Source organism: Schistocerca cancellata, chromosome 9 (genome assembly GCF_023864275.1).
Source record: "Schistocerca cancellata isolate TAMUIC-IGC-003103 chromosome 9, iqSchCanc2.1, whole genome shotgun sequence".
NCBI lineage: Eukaryota > Metazoa > Arthropoda > Insecta > Orthoptera > Acrididae > Schistocerca > Schistocerca cancellata.
The window spans coordinates 508,184,257-508,200,196 of NC_064634.1; the positions used below are offsets into that span (position 1 = coordinate 508,184,257).

General features: G+C 45.2%; 1 protein-coding gene across 1 annotated transcript in view; it reads right to left on the bottom strand.

The window, feature by feature from the left end:
* Nucleotides 1-757: 757 nt before the first annotated feature.
* The window catches only part of LOC126101535 (ankyrin repeat and MYND domain-containing protein 2-like), a 125,454-nt gene continuing 110,271 nt past the window's right edge, over nt 758-15,940 (bottom strand). Inside the window, 2 exon segments of the mRNA XM_049912176.1 lie at nt 758-1,396; nt 1,998-2,380. Coding sequence (XP_049768133.1) covers nt 758-1,396; nt 1,998-2,380 — 1,022 coding nt within the window.

A 15,940-nucleotide genomic window follows, 5' to 3' on the forward strand; every position in this document is an offset into this window, starting at 1 on the left:
ATATGAAGTATTTTCAGAATCAGTTTCTCCGAGCGTTAGAAACAGAGTTATCACGTAGTGTTCGAGCCTTTACTGGAGATAGACGCGAACCTATCAAAAATGTTCGAATGTGTGTGAAATCTTATGGGACTTAACTGCTAAGGTCATCAGTCCCTAAGCTTACACACTACTTAATCTAAATTATCCTAAGGACAAACACACACACACACCCATGCCCGAGGGAGGACTCGAACCTCCGCCGGGAACACCCGCACAGTCCATGACTGCAGCGCCTTAGACCGCTTTTTTTTTAAATTCTTTATTGCTGAAACATTTCACGTAATTTTCTGCATTGCTCCAACTTATCAAGACAAGTCTCTAATTAATTTAAAAGCTTTAGAAGCTTTTTATAATTATTCCAATATAACCATTAGGTAACATTACATACCACATAATTCATTATGTGTGTGTTAATCAACAGACAAGAAAGACAGGACAAATAGTTATAGATACATAGCAAAGTTTTGACCATGTTGTCTATGGAATTTATCACACATTAGTTACTGAACTGCACTGTTAACATAAATTTCTTTTCTTTTTCTCCCTTAAGAGAGGGAAAGGAAAGGAACATACTTTACTTGCAATGGCCACATTATCCAATGTACAATGACAGTTAATCACATGTTACATACATAGAAATCATAAAAAATGAAATGATTCCCGTAATTAGAAAAAAAAGAGATTTTGTAAACCATTACAGTAAGCTATGCAACTTCCATTACTTCACTTGAAGACCGCTCAATTCTGAAGTTGGAGGACTAGCTGATGGTTTAGCCTTTACGGAAACTTGAGTTAACCTTGTACATGCTTTCTTATGCATAAATCAATGGAGACGTTGACATTCTTTGTTACAATACTGAACTCCTTTACATTTAGAGCACTTCTTTGTCGCTCCTTCTTCACCACATGATGAGCAGCAATGGGTGACACTGTCTACAAAGCCCCTCTGCCCATTGATGGCAACAGAAATAATGCTCAGAGCAGAAGGGGAATCCTGTTGAGCTAAAGTTGTAACCATCTGGCGGAAAACTGTACATTCACGATATGGGAATTCACGACCACGTTGCCTGAGAAAACTTTCCTGAAACTCTGGAGACCCATTGTCGCCACGCTCACATTTCAGCATTTCCCGAGCAAAGAGTTCCATAGGATGTGACCGCTTTTCTTCTATATTCTCACTATCTTTAGTTTCATCTTTCTTTCTCTCCTGTTGTGCTGCTAATTGCCTTTTTCTACATCGGCCAATCTCAGCAACTACACACGACAAGTAATGGAATTTGAATGACATAACTTCATTTGCTTCAAATCCTCTTTTCATTTCTGTTTCAGTCATGAGTTCCAAGATTTTCTGAACTTTCTCCAGATTGAAACTTCCTGGCAGATTAAAACTGTGTGCCCGACCGAGGCTCGAACTCGGGAGCTTTGCCCGGCAAGTGCTCTACCAACTGAGCTACCCAAGCACGACTCACGCCCCGTCCTCAGAGCTTCACTTCTGCCAGTACCTCGTCTCCTACCTTCCAAACTTTACAGAAGCTCTCCTGCGAACCTTGCAGAACTAGCAGTCCTGAAAGAAATGATGTTGCGGAGACATGGCTTAACCACAGCCTGGGGGATGTTTCCAGAATGAGATTTTCACTCTGCAGCGGGGTGTGCGCCGATATGAAACTCCCTGGCAGGTTAAAACTGACCGAGATTCGAACTCGGGACCTTTGCCTTTCGCGGGCAAGTGCTCTACCAACTGAGCTACCCAAGCACGACTCACGCCCCGTCCTCACAGCTTCACCTCTGCCAGTACCTCGTCTCCTACCTTCCTAACTTTACAGAAGCTCTCCTGCGAACCTTGTAGAACTAGCACTCCTGAAAGAAAGGATATTGCGGAGACATAGCAGTTTTAATCTGCCAGGAAGTTTCATATCAGCGCACACCCCGCTGCAGAGCGAAAATCTCATTCTGGAAACTTTCTCCAGATTCTCAGCTAATAAAGGTGCCTTCTGCGGATTCAGAGCAACCCTGACTGGATGAAGATTTACCTGCATTGCAAAGTTACGCAATGGTGTAGCAAGCACAGGTGTCAGTTTAGGCTCAGTCTCTAAACCTTGAGGAACTGTATAATAGTCAACATCTGCTTTAGGTACAAAATTATTAATGACTGCCACACACGCACGGTTTCCAACAAATGCGGCCATTTGCGAAGCTGTTCTTCCAACTGTATTTGTTGCATGACTCTTGGCCCCGGCCACGAGCAATAAACGACATAACTCTGCGTTCCCTGATAACGCCGCAAAGTGTAACGCAGTGTAGCCATGCTCATGTTTTCCACAATTTACGTCGGCCCCCTGCTCTGCGCTACATATTCGATTACGACTGACTCGGCTAATCCCGCGTGGCGCGAACCTATCCACCAGTACCGAGTTCGTCCCGCCTTTGGCAGCAAAACTTTACTGTTTAATCAATGCGGTAGGGTTAGCACGCCGGTACGGAACAGTTGGCATCACTGGCCGCAGAGCAGCCACGCGGCAGATTGGCCCGAGGGCGACCTCTCTCCCGACTGCCGGGGCTGCGCCAACGGACGCGAGAGCCCGGCACACCGCCGCTGCTGCCGCCGCTGTGTGTGTGCGCAACCCGGGCAAACACTTGTCGGACGCTCGTACCCCAGAGAGCGCCGCGGCCCAACTTGGTCGCCCCACAAACCGGCGGTCCGTCGGCGCCTCTCAGCTGCCGAGTCGAACTGCAGTCTGTGCTATCGATACCCGCGGGCTTCGGTGTCCGTGGCTGCAGCGCGGCTCCATCCGCATCACTTCTGACCTCCCTGCGGATTTTTGTGTAAGGGGCCCCCGTCTCTGGTAACAGTAATTGTGGTGTCACCGCCAGACACCACACTTGCTAGGTGGTAGCCTTTAAATCGGCCGCGGTCCGTTAGTATACGTGGGACCCGCGTGTCGCCACTATCAGTGATTGCAGACCGAGCGCCGCCACACGGCAGGTCTAGAGAGACTTCCTAGCACTCGCCCCAGTTGTACAGCCGACTTTGCTAGCGATGGTTCACTGACAAATTACGCTCTCATTTGCCGAGACGATAGTTAGCATAGCCTTCAGCTACGTCATTTGCTACGACCTAGCAAGGCGCCTTTATCATTTGCTATTTATCTTGTGATGCATGTACCGTCAGACCGATGTTCACCAATTATGAATTAAAGTTAAGTATTCTAGTAGTTACTTACGCTCTTAGCTACTATAAATTCCCTTAACTGTTCCAGACCTCACGTCAGCCTGCGTGAGCTTAAACGCGTGCCTTTCGGCTTCCTCATAGAGGCTTGGCTGTCTTGCCAAGTCACAACAGTAATTACATTTCGGTTGGTTTCTTAGCCCACTTGCCTTTGTATCTCCTTTGCACCGAAAATATCGGCACAATACTGCGAATGACGGCGGTAAGCGGCGTGGATCTTGTTTGGAAACGAAGTTTTAGCCGGGCGGAGTGGCCGAGCTGTTCTAGGCGCTTCAGTCTGGAGCCGCGCGACCGCTACGGTCGCAGGTTCGAATTCTGCCTCGGGCATGGATGTGTGTGTTGTCCTTAGGTCAGTTAGGTTTAATTAGTTCTAAGTTCTAGGGGGCTGATGACCACAGCAGTTAAGTCCCATAGTGCTCAGAGCAATTCGAAACATTTTTTGAAACGAAGTTTTACCACGCGCTCCCGGTACTTGTATTGGCAACATCATTGCCTCCCTTCTTCTTTGCCCTCAAGTTTACATATAGAAAAGTAGATGGATAAATTTGTCAGCTGGTTCCAGTTAAACGATGCCTATCTAACGGCTTACAGGAGCATCAACAATTTTATTCTCAATGTTTCATTTACACTGAGATGACAAATCTCGAGGTGGTAAGTTCCTTGGACTGTGTGGCTGGTCCCGGCGGAGGTTCGAGTCCTCCCTCGGGCATGGGTGTGTGTGTGTTTGTCCTTTAATTTAGGTTAAGTAGTGTGTAAGCTTATGGACTGATGACCTTAGCAGTTAAGTCCCATAAGATTTCACACACATTTCAACATTTTTGGTAAGTTCCTATGGGACCAAACTGCTGAGGAGGTCATCGGTCGTGGGACAGTGATACGCACAAGTGCAGATGACTGTAGGATCGCGACACGGAAAAGGGGCGGGGCATTGGCGGAGCTATCATTTGTACTCAGATGATTCGTGTGGAAAATCTTCCCGATGTGACTCTGACTGCACGACGGGAATTGAGAGACTCTTAACACGAGATGGTAGTCGGGGCTAGAAGCATGGAACGTTCCATTTCGGAAACCATCAGGAAAATCAATCTTTCGAGACACACAGTGTCAAGAGCTGCGCTGAGAATACCAAATTTCAGGCATTGCCTCTCACCACGGACGTCGCAGTGGCCGAAGAACTTCATGAAGTGTTGGCAGAAGAGCCAACACTGTGTTGCTAGAGGAGGCCGAAATGCACGCGTTTAATTACAGCCTGACTGGCGTGAGGTCTGGAACAGTTAAGGGAAATAATAGTAGCAAGTAAAGTACGTAGTTGATATAATACTTAACTTTAATCCACAATTGGTGTACATCGCTCTTGACGGTACATGTTATAATCTCAATATCAAATGCTATGGCGCCTTGCTAGGTCGTAGCAAATGACGTAGCTGAAGGCTATGCTAACTATCGTCTCGGCAATTGAGAGCGTAGTTGTCAGTGATCCATCTCTGGCTAAGTCGGCTGTACAACTGGGGCGAGTGCTAGTACGTCTCTCTCGACCTGCCGTGTGGCGGCGCTCGGTTTGCCATCACTGACAGTGGCGACACGCGGGTCCGTCGTATACTAGCGGACCGCTGCCGATTTAAAAGCTACCACCTAGCAAGTGTGGTGCCTGGCGGTGACACCACACTTCACTTAACGACCAAGTGCGCAATGGCGTCTGCGTAGATTTGACAATGATAATAGACAATGAACTCTGTGTGAATTAACCGCAGAAATGTATGTGGGACGTACGTCGGAGGTATCCGTCAGGACAGTGCGGCGAAATGCGGCTTTAATGAGCTCCGGCAGTCGCCAATCAAAGCGAGTGGCTTTGCTAACAGCACGACGTCTCCTGCCGCCACATTTCTGGGATCGTGACCGTTGGTTGGTTGGTTTAAAAGAGTGGGGGGGGGGGCGGGGGGGAAGGGACCAAACTGATTGGTCACCATCGCGACGGTACCTGTTGCATCATAGACCACTGGAAAACGGTGACCTGCTCAGAAGAGTCCCGATTTCAGTTGCCAAGAGCTGATGGTAGAGTTCGAATGTGGCGCAGACTATACGAAGCCGTGGACCCCGACTGTCAACTAGGCACTGTGCAAACTGGTCAAGGCTCCATAATGGTGTGCGTTGTGTTTCCGTTGAACGAACTGGGTCCTCTGGCCAAAGTGAACCAATCATTGACTGGAAATAGGTATGTTCAGCTATATGGAGACCATTTACAGGGTGTTTCAAAAATGACCGGTATATTTGAAACGGCAATAAAAACTAAACGAGCAGCGATAGAAATACACCGTTTGTTGCAATATGCTTGGGACAACAGTACATTTTCAGGCAGACAAACTTTCGAGATTACAGTAGTTACAATTGTCAACAACAGATGGCGCTGCGGTCTGGGAACCTCTATAGTACGATATTTTCCACATATCCACCATGCGTAGCAATAATATGGCGTAGTCTCTGAATGAAATTACCCGAAACCTTTGACAACGTGTCTGGCGGAATGGCTTCACATGCAGATGAGATGTACTGCTTCAGCTGTTCAATTGTTTCTGGATTCTGGCGGTACACCTGGTCTTTCAAGTGTCCCCACAGAAAGAAGTCACAGGGGTTCATGTCTGGCGAATAGGGAGGCCAATCCACGCCGCCTCCTGTATGTTTCGGATAGCCCAAAGCAATCACACGATCATCGAAATATTCATTCAGGAAATTAAAGACGTCGGCCGTGCGATGTGGCCGGGCACCATCTTGCATAAACCACGAGGTGTTCGCAGTGTCGTCTAAGACAGTTTGTACCGCCACAAATTCACGAAGAATGTCCAGATAGCGTGATGCAGTAATCGTTTCGGATCTGAAAAATGGGCCAATGATTCCTTTGGAAGAAATGGCGGCCCAGACCAGTACTTTTTGAGGATGCAGGAACGATGGGACTGCAACATGGGGCTTTTCGGTTCCCCATATGCGCCAGTTCTGTTTATTGACGAAGCCGTCCAGGTAAAAATAAGCTTCGTCAGTAAACCAAATGCTGCCCACACGCATATCGCCGTCATCAATCCTGTGCACTATATCGTTAGCGAATGTCTCTCGTGCAGCAATGGTAGCGGCTCTGAGGGGTTGCCGTATTTGAATTTTGTACGGATAGAGGTGTAAACTCTGGCGCACGAGACGATACGTGGATGTTGGCGTCATTTGGACCACAGCTGCAACACGGCGAACGGAAACCCGAGGCCGCTGTCGGATCACCTGCTGCACTAGCTGCGCGTTGCCCTCTGTGGTTGCCGTACGCGGTCGCCCTACCTTTCCAGCACGTTCGTCAGTCACGTTCCCAGTCCGTTGAAATTTTTCAAACAGATCCTTTATTGTATCGCTTTTCGGTCCTTTGGTTACATTAAACCTCCGTTGAAAACTTCGTCTTGTTGCAACACCACTGTGTTCTAGGCGGTGGAATTCCAACACCAGAAAAATCCTCTGTTCTAAGAAATAAACCATGTTGTCCACAGCACACTTGCACGTTGTGAACAGCACACGCTTACAGCAGAAAGACAACGTACAGAATGGCGGCGCACTCACAGACTGCGTTGTCTTCTATATCTTTCACATCACTTGCAGCGCCATCTGTTGTTGAAAATTGTAACTACTGTAATTTCGAAAGTTTGTCCGCCTGAAAATGTACTGTTGTCCCAAGCATATTGCAACAAACGGTGTATTTCTATCGCTGCTCGTTTAGTTTTTATTGCCGTTTCAAATATACCGGTCATTTTTGAAACACCCTGTACAAGCATTTGTGGACTCGGTGTTCCCAAACAACGATGCGCCATGTCACCGCGCCAGAACTGTTCGCAAAGAACTTTGTGGACAGTTCGGCGAATGATTTGGCAACCCAGATCGTCAGACATAAATCCCATTGAAGATTCACGGTACATAATCGAGAGGTCAGTTCGTGTACAAAACCCTGCACCGGCAACACCTCCGCAATTATGGACTGGTACAGAGGCAGCGTGGCTCAGTTTTTCTCCAGGGGACTCCAAACACTTGTCGAGTCCACGCAACGTCGAGTTGCTCCACTTCGCTGGGCAAATGGAGGCCCGACACGATGTTAGGAGGTATCCATGACTTTTGTCACCTCGGTGTAAAAATGGTTCAAACGGCTCTGAACACTATGGGACTTAACATCTAAGGTTATCAGTCTCCTAGACTTAGAACTACTTAAACCTAACTAACCTAAGGACATCACACACATCCCTGCCCGAGGTAGGATTCGAACCTGCGACCGTAGCAGCAGCGTGGATTCCGACTGAAGCGCCTAGAACCTCTCGACCACCTCGGTGTAGATGATCATGACGACGAAACGTGATTGTGGCGGATATCACGACACGGAGTACCTGATAAGTGTTTCAGTAAATGGACCCTCGACGAAATAACGCGTGGAAGTAAGGAAGCAATGTTGATGTGGTCTTCAGTCCAGAGACTGGTTTGATGCAGCTCTCCATGCTACTCTATCCTGTGCAAGCTTCTTCATCTCCCAGTACCTACTGCAACCTACATCCTTCTGAATCTGTTTAGTGTATTCATCTCTTGGTCTCCCTCTACGATTTTTACCCTCCACGCTGCCTCCCAATACTACATTGGTGATCCCTTTATGCCTCAGAATATGTCCTACCAACCGATCCCTTCTTCTAGTCAAGTTGTGCCACAAATTTCTCTTCTCCCCAATTCTATTCAATACCTCCTCATTAGTTATGTGACCTACCCATCTAATCTTCAGCAACATTCTGTAGCACCACATTTCGAAAGCTTCTATTCTCTTTTTGTCTAAACTATTTATCGTCCACGTTTCACTTCCATACATGGCTACACTCCATACAAATACTTTCAGGAAAGACCCATCCTCAAAATTTTGCTCTCCCAAATAGCAAAACACATTTACTACTTTAAGCGTCTCATTTCCTAATCTAATTCCCTCAGCATCACCCGACTTCATTCGACTACATTCCATTATCCTCGTTTTGCTTTTGTTGATGTTCATCTTATACCCTCCTTTCAAGACACTGTCCATTCCGTTGAGCTGCTCTTCCACGTCCTTTGCTGTCCCTGACAGAATTACAATGTCACTGGCGGACCTCGAAGTTTTTATTTCTTCTCCGTGGATTTTAATTCCTACGCAATGAACGGAGCCCAATTTTTAGCTGATGAACTCTGTTTTGCAAGTTCCAGTACGGAGATAAGGCTCCAGGAAACTGTTGTACAGCCGTCGCACGGAGTGCAGAGTCGCCGCCGTTGGCTGCGGTGCAGTGCGGTGCGCTCAGCGAACTGCGCCGTTACGCAAGACCGGTGTGAGCTCCGCGGCCCTTCGCGGGATTGCGGTGCTGTACTGTGCTGTACTACTGTACCGTGCTCTTGGCAGCTGATGCGATGAGGCGCGGTGATCCGCCTCTGCTGGTTTTGCTGCCTCGTTAGCGACACCGGCATAAAGCACAGCACAGCGCGGCGTACTGACATGTCTCCTGCTTTAGTCTCTACCGGTTCCCGGGTTCGATTCCCGGCGGGGTCAGGGATTTTCTGTGCCTCGTGATGACTGGGTGTTGTGTGCTGTCCTTAGGTTAGGTAGGTTTAAGTAGTTCTAAGTTCTAGGGGACTGATGACCGTAGATGTTAAGTCCCATAGTGCTCAGAGCCATTTGAACCATTTTAGTCTCTACCCGTGGCGGTCACAATCTCATTAGGAGACATCTCTGTCACCTTACGCACGATGTACGACTCGTCCATCCGACTGTTTGATCTCGTCAGTGCTTCATATGGCCCGTTAGGATGGCTGCGTCCAATTTACGGGCTGCCATATACTGTATCTACTCCACCGGCTTCTCAGAGTGAGAGCGCCCGGTTCTTGGCATCACACACCGAAAAGTATGTCTCATGTCATAGTAACACCAGGTCTCACTCACTAGCGGTAGTCAAACTTTTAATTATCACAATGAAAAAATAACTATGCAATTACATCTACATCTACATCTACATCCATACTCCGCAAGCCACCTGACGGTGTGTGGCGGAGGGTACCTTGAGTACCTCTATCGGTTCTCACTTCTATTCCAGTCTCGTATTGTTCGTGGAAAGAAGGATTGTCGGTATGCCTCTGCGTGGGCTCTAATCTCTCTGATTTTATCCTCATGGTCTCTCCGCGAGATATACGTAGCAGGGAGCAATATACTGCTTGACTCTTCGGTGAAGGTATGTTCTCGAAACTTTGACAAAAGCCCGTACCGAGCTACTGAGCGTCTCTCCTGCAGAGTCTTCCACTGGAGTTTATCTATCATCTCCGTAACGCTTTCGCGATTACTAAATGATCCTGCAACGAAGCGCGCCGCCCTCCGCTGGATCCTCTCTATATCTTCTATCAACCCTATCTGGTACGGATCCCACACTGCTGAGCAGTATTCAAGCAGTGGGCGAACAAGCGTACTGTAACCTACTTCCTTTGTTTTCGGATTGCATTTCCTTAGGATTCTTCCTATGAATCTCAGTCTGGCATCTGCTTTACCGACGATCAACATTATATGATCTTCTCTTCTTCGGTTATCAACCCACAGGTTGGTTGGCAGCAGCACGCCATTCCGTTCTTTTGTCAACTTTCTTCTTCATATCTGCATAGGTCTGGCACCCGATGTCATTTATTACTTGTTGAATGTAGGTTAATCTAGGTCGTCCTCGGCGAGTTCTTCCTTCAATGATTCCTTCTAATATTCTCTTAATGAAATTGTTATGCCGTAAAATGTGACCTATGAAGGTTATTCTTCTTTTCTGTATATTTCGCCAAAGAGATCTGTTTTCTTTCACTCTTCTGAGGACATCTTCGTTTGTAGCCTTGTCTCGCCAGCTGATTTTTTCCATTCTCCGGTAGCACCACATTTCGAATGCCTCTAATCTTCTCTTTTCTTCTTTTCCACAAGTCCAAGTTTCACATCCGTAAAGGGCTGTACTCCACACATAGGTTTTCATGACTCTCTTTCTTACGTCTAAACTAACATTTCTACTCGTCAGTAAGTTTCTTTTTCCATTGAATGCTATTTTGGCAAGTTGTATTCTGTTTTTAATGTCACTTTTGCTCCTTCCATCTGCTGTTATTTTGCTACCTAAGTAGTTAAATTCTGTAACCTGCCCTAGTTTCTCTCCCTTTATTGTTATTCGTATGGGTTCATTGTAGTTCAGGGCGCCACTCACCATCACTTTAGTCTTTTTCTTATTTATTTTCATTCCATACTGTTCTTTTAAGGTGTTTTCCATTTCATTGAGTGCGGCTTCTAAATCTTCTTTCCTTTCTGTAATTATGGCGATATCATCTGCATATCGCAACATATCTATTTTCATTCCGTTAAGTTTTATTCCTACTTCAATATTCTCTCTTATTTTGTCTATTGCTTCTTGGATATATGCGTTGAAAATTACTGGAGATAGTGGGCATCCCTGTCTCACTCCTTTCCTTATTCTTGCTGTTTCTTCTTTGTTTTCCTTCTTAACTAAGGCTGTTTCATTTTGGTATATTTTAAAGATTATCCTTCTATCATTATATTTCAGACCAGCCTTCTTCAGAATTCTAAACATTTCTGGCCATACAACATTGTCAAATGCCTTTTCGAGGTCTACGAAGGCTATAAATACTTGTTTGTTTTTGGAAATTTGTTTCTCAATTATTAGTCTTAAAGATAAGATTGCTTCCCTCGTCCCTACACCGCTTCTAAAACCGAATTGGTCTTCACTTAGAGTGCTATTCAATTGGTTTTCAACTCTTTTCAAAATTATTCTTATTAGAATTTTTGATGCGTGTGAAAGAAGACTGAGTGTTCGATGGTTTTCACAGTCCATAGTAGATGCTTTCTTAGGTATGGGGAATATGATGCATTTCTGATAGTCTTCAGGAACTTCACCTGTTTTGTATATTTTCTGTATGAGTTGCAGTAATGTAGCTTTCATTTTGTCTCCTGATTTCTTAATTAGTTCAGAAGGTATATCATCAACACCTGCCGCTTTCTTATCTGGTAGTTCTTTTAGTGCTTTTTCAAATTCATCTTTCAGAATTGTGTCCCCTAGTTCTTCTTTCTCTACTTCTTCGCTTAATTCTATCATATTATCTGTTAGAGGGTCTCCTTGATATAGCTCTTCAATGTATTCTTGCCATCTCTTCAGCGTGTCATATCCAAATAGTACCTTGCCCTCTTTGTTCTTTATAGTTCCTGAAGATTTTACTTTCCGTTTAGCAAAGTTTTGTTTTATTGTTCTGTAGGCCAAGTCAGTTTTTCCTTTAACCATGTTTTCCTCCACCTCTTTACAAATGCTGTTGAGGTAATTTTCTTTTGCTTTCCTAGATTCTCTGTTTATTTGGTTTCTAAGCTGTCTATATTTGTTTTCGCTTTGCTCGTCAAAGGCATTTTTGTATAGTCTTCTTTCTTCCATTAGACAAATTATTTCAGGTGTTATCCACTCTTTCCTGTTTACAGGTTTGGCTTTCCCAATAAATTCTTCTGCTGCTTTATGTATGCCTTCTTTGATTTGTTTCCACTCCTCGTTAGTACTCCCGGGAATAATGTTTGATGCCATCTCATCAGTTTTCCGTGCATAAGGGATCACTAGTTCTTCAGACTTTAGGTTATCTCTGTTCCATACTTTGTTCGTTTTTCTCTCTAATCGCTTGAGTTTGAGTAAGCATTTCATCATTACAAGGTTGTGATCACTATTAATATCCGCAGACGGGTAGCTTCTGCAGTCCTTGATTTGGTTTTTAAAACGCGATTTTACTAATATATAGTCGATTTGGTGTCTTCTAGTATCTCCTGGGGCTTTCCACGTGTACCTTCTTCTTTTATGGTGGTTGAAAAGGGAGTTCGCTATGACCAACTTGTTTTTGGCACAAAATTCAATTAGCCGGCTTCCTCTTTCGTTTCTATCTCCTAGACCATATTTCCCTACAATTCCGTCAACTTCCTCTTCTCCAACACTAGCATTCCAATCTCCCATTATAATTAAGTTCTCTTCACCTTTAACATAATTTATAACTTTGTTGATGTCTTCATACACTGTTTCTATTACATCGTCTTCTTCTGCCGATGTCGGCATATAGACTTGTACTATTACCGTGTTCTTTGGTTTGGTTCCAATTTTGACTAGTATTATCCTAGAGTTAAATTGCACATATCCTGTGACTAGATTCCCGAGTTTTCCTTTTAGAATTATTCCAACTCCACCGATTCCAGTTGTTCCTTGGTTAGTACCTGTATGAATGATACGATAATTTCCTGATCTGAAGTCTCCTGGTTCAGGCCATCGCATCTCAGATATTCCTATTATGTCTGTTCCCATTCTGTCCATCTCTAGTTTGAGGTTCTCTAATTTCCCGCATTGGAGGAGTGTTCTTACATTCCATGTTGCTATTTTTAGTGTATTCTTCAACTTTGCCTGACCTTCCATTGTCCCCACCCGGAGATCCGATTGGGGGACTATTACTCCGGATTTATGTTTAACAGAAGATTCTGGCATGGTGCGCTACTGATTCTTGGGATATCTTGAGTGATCTTTAATGGAGTGGTTTCCCGTTGCCTTCTCCATCCTATGCCGTTGACTGTGAAGTTCTTCCGCCTTTAGGAGCAATTTCTCACTCCAAGGACAAGAGAGTGCCCTGCCTCTATCCGCTCATCCGCTCTCTTTGAGACCGTTGGCACTTGATAGGGGGCGTTTCCTTATCCCGGGAAACACTCGGTCGTCAGAGCCTCGTTAGCAATAACAGGGTGTACCGTGCAGCAATCCTTAGCTGCAACTCGGGTAGGTGAGGTTGACATTTGTACAGGAGAGGCTGTTAGAGTCGCTTCACTGTACCTCCTAATGCGTACTCCCAGATAATTTATGGTATTAACTGCTTCCAGTTCCTGACCTCCTATCTTGTAGTTAAATGATAAAGGATCTATCTTCCTGTGTATTTGCAGCACATTACACTTGTCTACATTGAGATTCAATTGCCATTCCCTGCACCATGCGTCAATTCGCTGCAGATCCTCCTGCTCTTCAGTACAATTTTCCATTGTTACAACCTCTCGATACACCACAGCATCATCTGCAAAAAGCCTCAGTGAACTTCCGATTTCATCCACAAGGTCATTTATGTATATTGTGAATAGCAACGGTCCTATGACACTCCCCTGCGGCACATCTGAAATCACTCTTACTTCGGAAGACTTCTCTCCACTGAGAATAACATGCTGCGTCCTGCCATCTAGGAACTCCTCAATCCAATCACACAATTCGTCTGATAGTTCATATGCTCTTCTATTGTTCATTAAACGACTTTGGGGAACCGTATCGAACGCCTTGCGGAAGTCAAGAAACACGGCATCCACCTGTGAACCCGTGTCTATGGCCCTCTGAGTCTCGTGGACGAACAGCGCGAGCTGGATTTCACATGACCGTCTTTTTCGAAACCCATGCTGATTCCTACAGAGTAGATTTCTAGTCTCCAGAAAAGTCATTATACTCTAACACAATACGTGTTCCAAAATTCTACAACTGATCGACGTTAATGAATTAATTAATAATTTATCCTTTTTGCACTTTATTGCGTACCTAACAATTTAGATTTTATTCGGCAAATCTAGATTTCGGCTAGTGCCTAGCCATTATCAATGCACTACTTCATAATATCAATGCATGTCAGTCCCCTGTTGTTCGGGTGTTCGCGGTCATCGGGCGCTTCGGGACCCTGCGCGGGATCGCGGTACTAAGTTCATTATGCCTGTAGGCCGAGTCTGCAGTTCACAACAAGCATAACGTGACTGACTGCTGCGAGGCGGCGCCCCCTGAGCTGTCCCAGGCATCACTGACACTCTTCCATCAAGTAGCTGCGGTTTCCTTTAATCACGTTTCACCAATATGTCAACTTTGCGGTGATAAAACGTTTTCTATGAGTAAGTTATACACATTTTATTCTGATTTTAACTACAGATGCTGTTGCTACAAATTCTGTAACATCCTACTTTCTACTGTTACGCGCGAAGTTAGCCTCGTGAAACCATTTTAATTATTGACGATAAATAACCTATTTTACATTAAAAACCTGTGGTGTCACCGCCAGACACCACACTCGCTAGGTGGTAGCCTTTAAATCGGCCGCGGACCGTTAGTATACGTCGGACCCGCGTGTCGCCACTATCAGTGATTGCAGACCGAGCGCCGCCACACGGCAGGTCTAGTCTAGAGAGACTCCCTAGCACTCGCCCCAGCTGTACAGCCGACTTTGCTAGCGATGGTTCACTGCCTACATACGCTCTCATTTGCCGAGACGACAGTTTAGCATAGCCTTCAGCTACGTCATTTGCTACGACCTAGCAAGGCGCCATATTCAGTTACTATAACAACGTATTCTGAACAGAGAATATTGTGAATCATGTACCGTCAAGAGCGACGTTCATCATTAATGGATTAAAGTTAAGTATCAAACTAACTACGTCTGCTTTCTGAATTCTAATTCCTTGTCATGTTCCAGACCACACGTCAGTATAGTTCTTCCCTCATCACTTCAGCCTGCGTGAGCTAAAACGCGTGCATTTCGGCCTCCTCTAGTAACACGGTGTTGGCTCTTCAGCCAACAAAACATAACCTATTAATGTATCTGCGTGTACAAAGCATTTCCTTGAAAGAAAACCACCTGACTACACTGTATTTTTCTCTTTCCCTCGGAGCTAGGGATAGGGGGGGGGGGGGCTGTTGCCCCCGAGGATCGCCGCTCTTGATATAACTTGTGCGGACCGGTGCAAAGGCGAAGACGTAATTTTTTGCACAATATGTTTCACTTCTAGAGGTAGAAATGACTGAGCACCAAGCGTTTGCCAGAGAGATTGAAATTATTTTTAATTAATGGAAGTCACCACATCTTGCCAGTAGAATGGAATGTAAACAGTGGCTAAAATTTGGCTATGTTCCTTTCTTTCTCAGGTGCCGCTAAGGCAATTTCTATGCGCGATTATCTACTCCGAGCGCTAAATAAGCTTAATTAGTGACGTCTTCCTTGCATCTGGTACAACTTAATCCATAGCAATACAGTAAGCAGTTTTAAATGATGAAAAGAAGAATTACCGTATCCAACACATACTTCAATGAATATACGTAATGGTTACATCAATTTTTGCGTACTACCTGAGATGTCTTCTGATACCCTCGGAATAGGACTACCCTCTTGGGTGGGGGGGTGGGGGGGGGGGAGTTGTATGTAGCATGGCTGTGTACCACTCCTTAGTTGAACAAATGAAAGAACTAAAGACTGGTTTCACTCGGAAGAACGAATGGATAGCTCAGTCGACTAAAACATTAAGAAGTGTTTTCAGCTGAAAGAACGTATAAATTATTGAGCTGAAAGATAAAATACAGACTTGTTTCAGTCGGAAAGAGAGAAACCACTGTGCCCTGTGTGGGCTGCTTTTGTTCGCTTGTTCACGCAGGCAGGTTTCACAAAAATAAAGGAATAACAATCGAAACGATCCGTAGAACTACAACCAACTGAATCCACTGCTTTCATTCGGTTGCTACTGTAGCGACAGATACGGTGGTTGCTAAATGGAACTGAAGAAATTGCCGCCTACCAGCGTTTCCCTACGAGACAGGCGAAAGCGCTCCGCTCCGC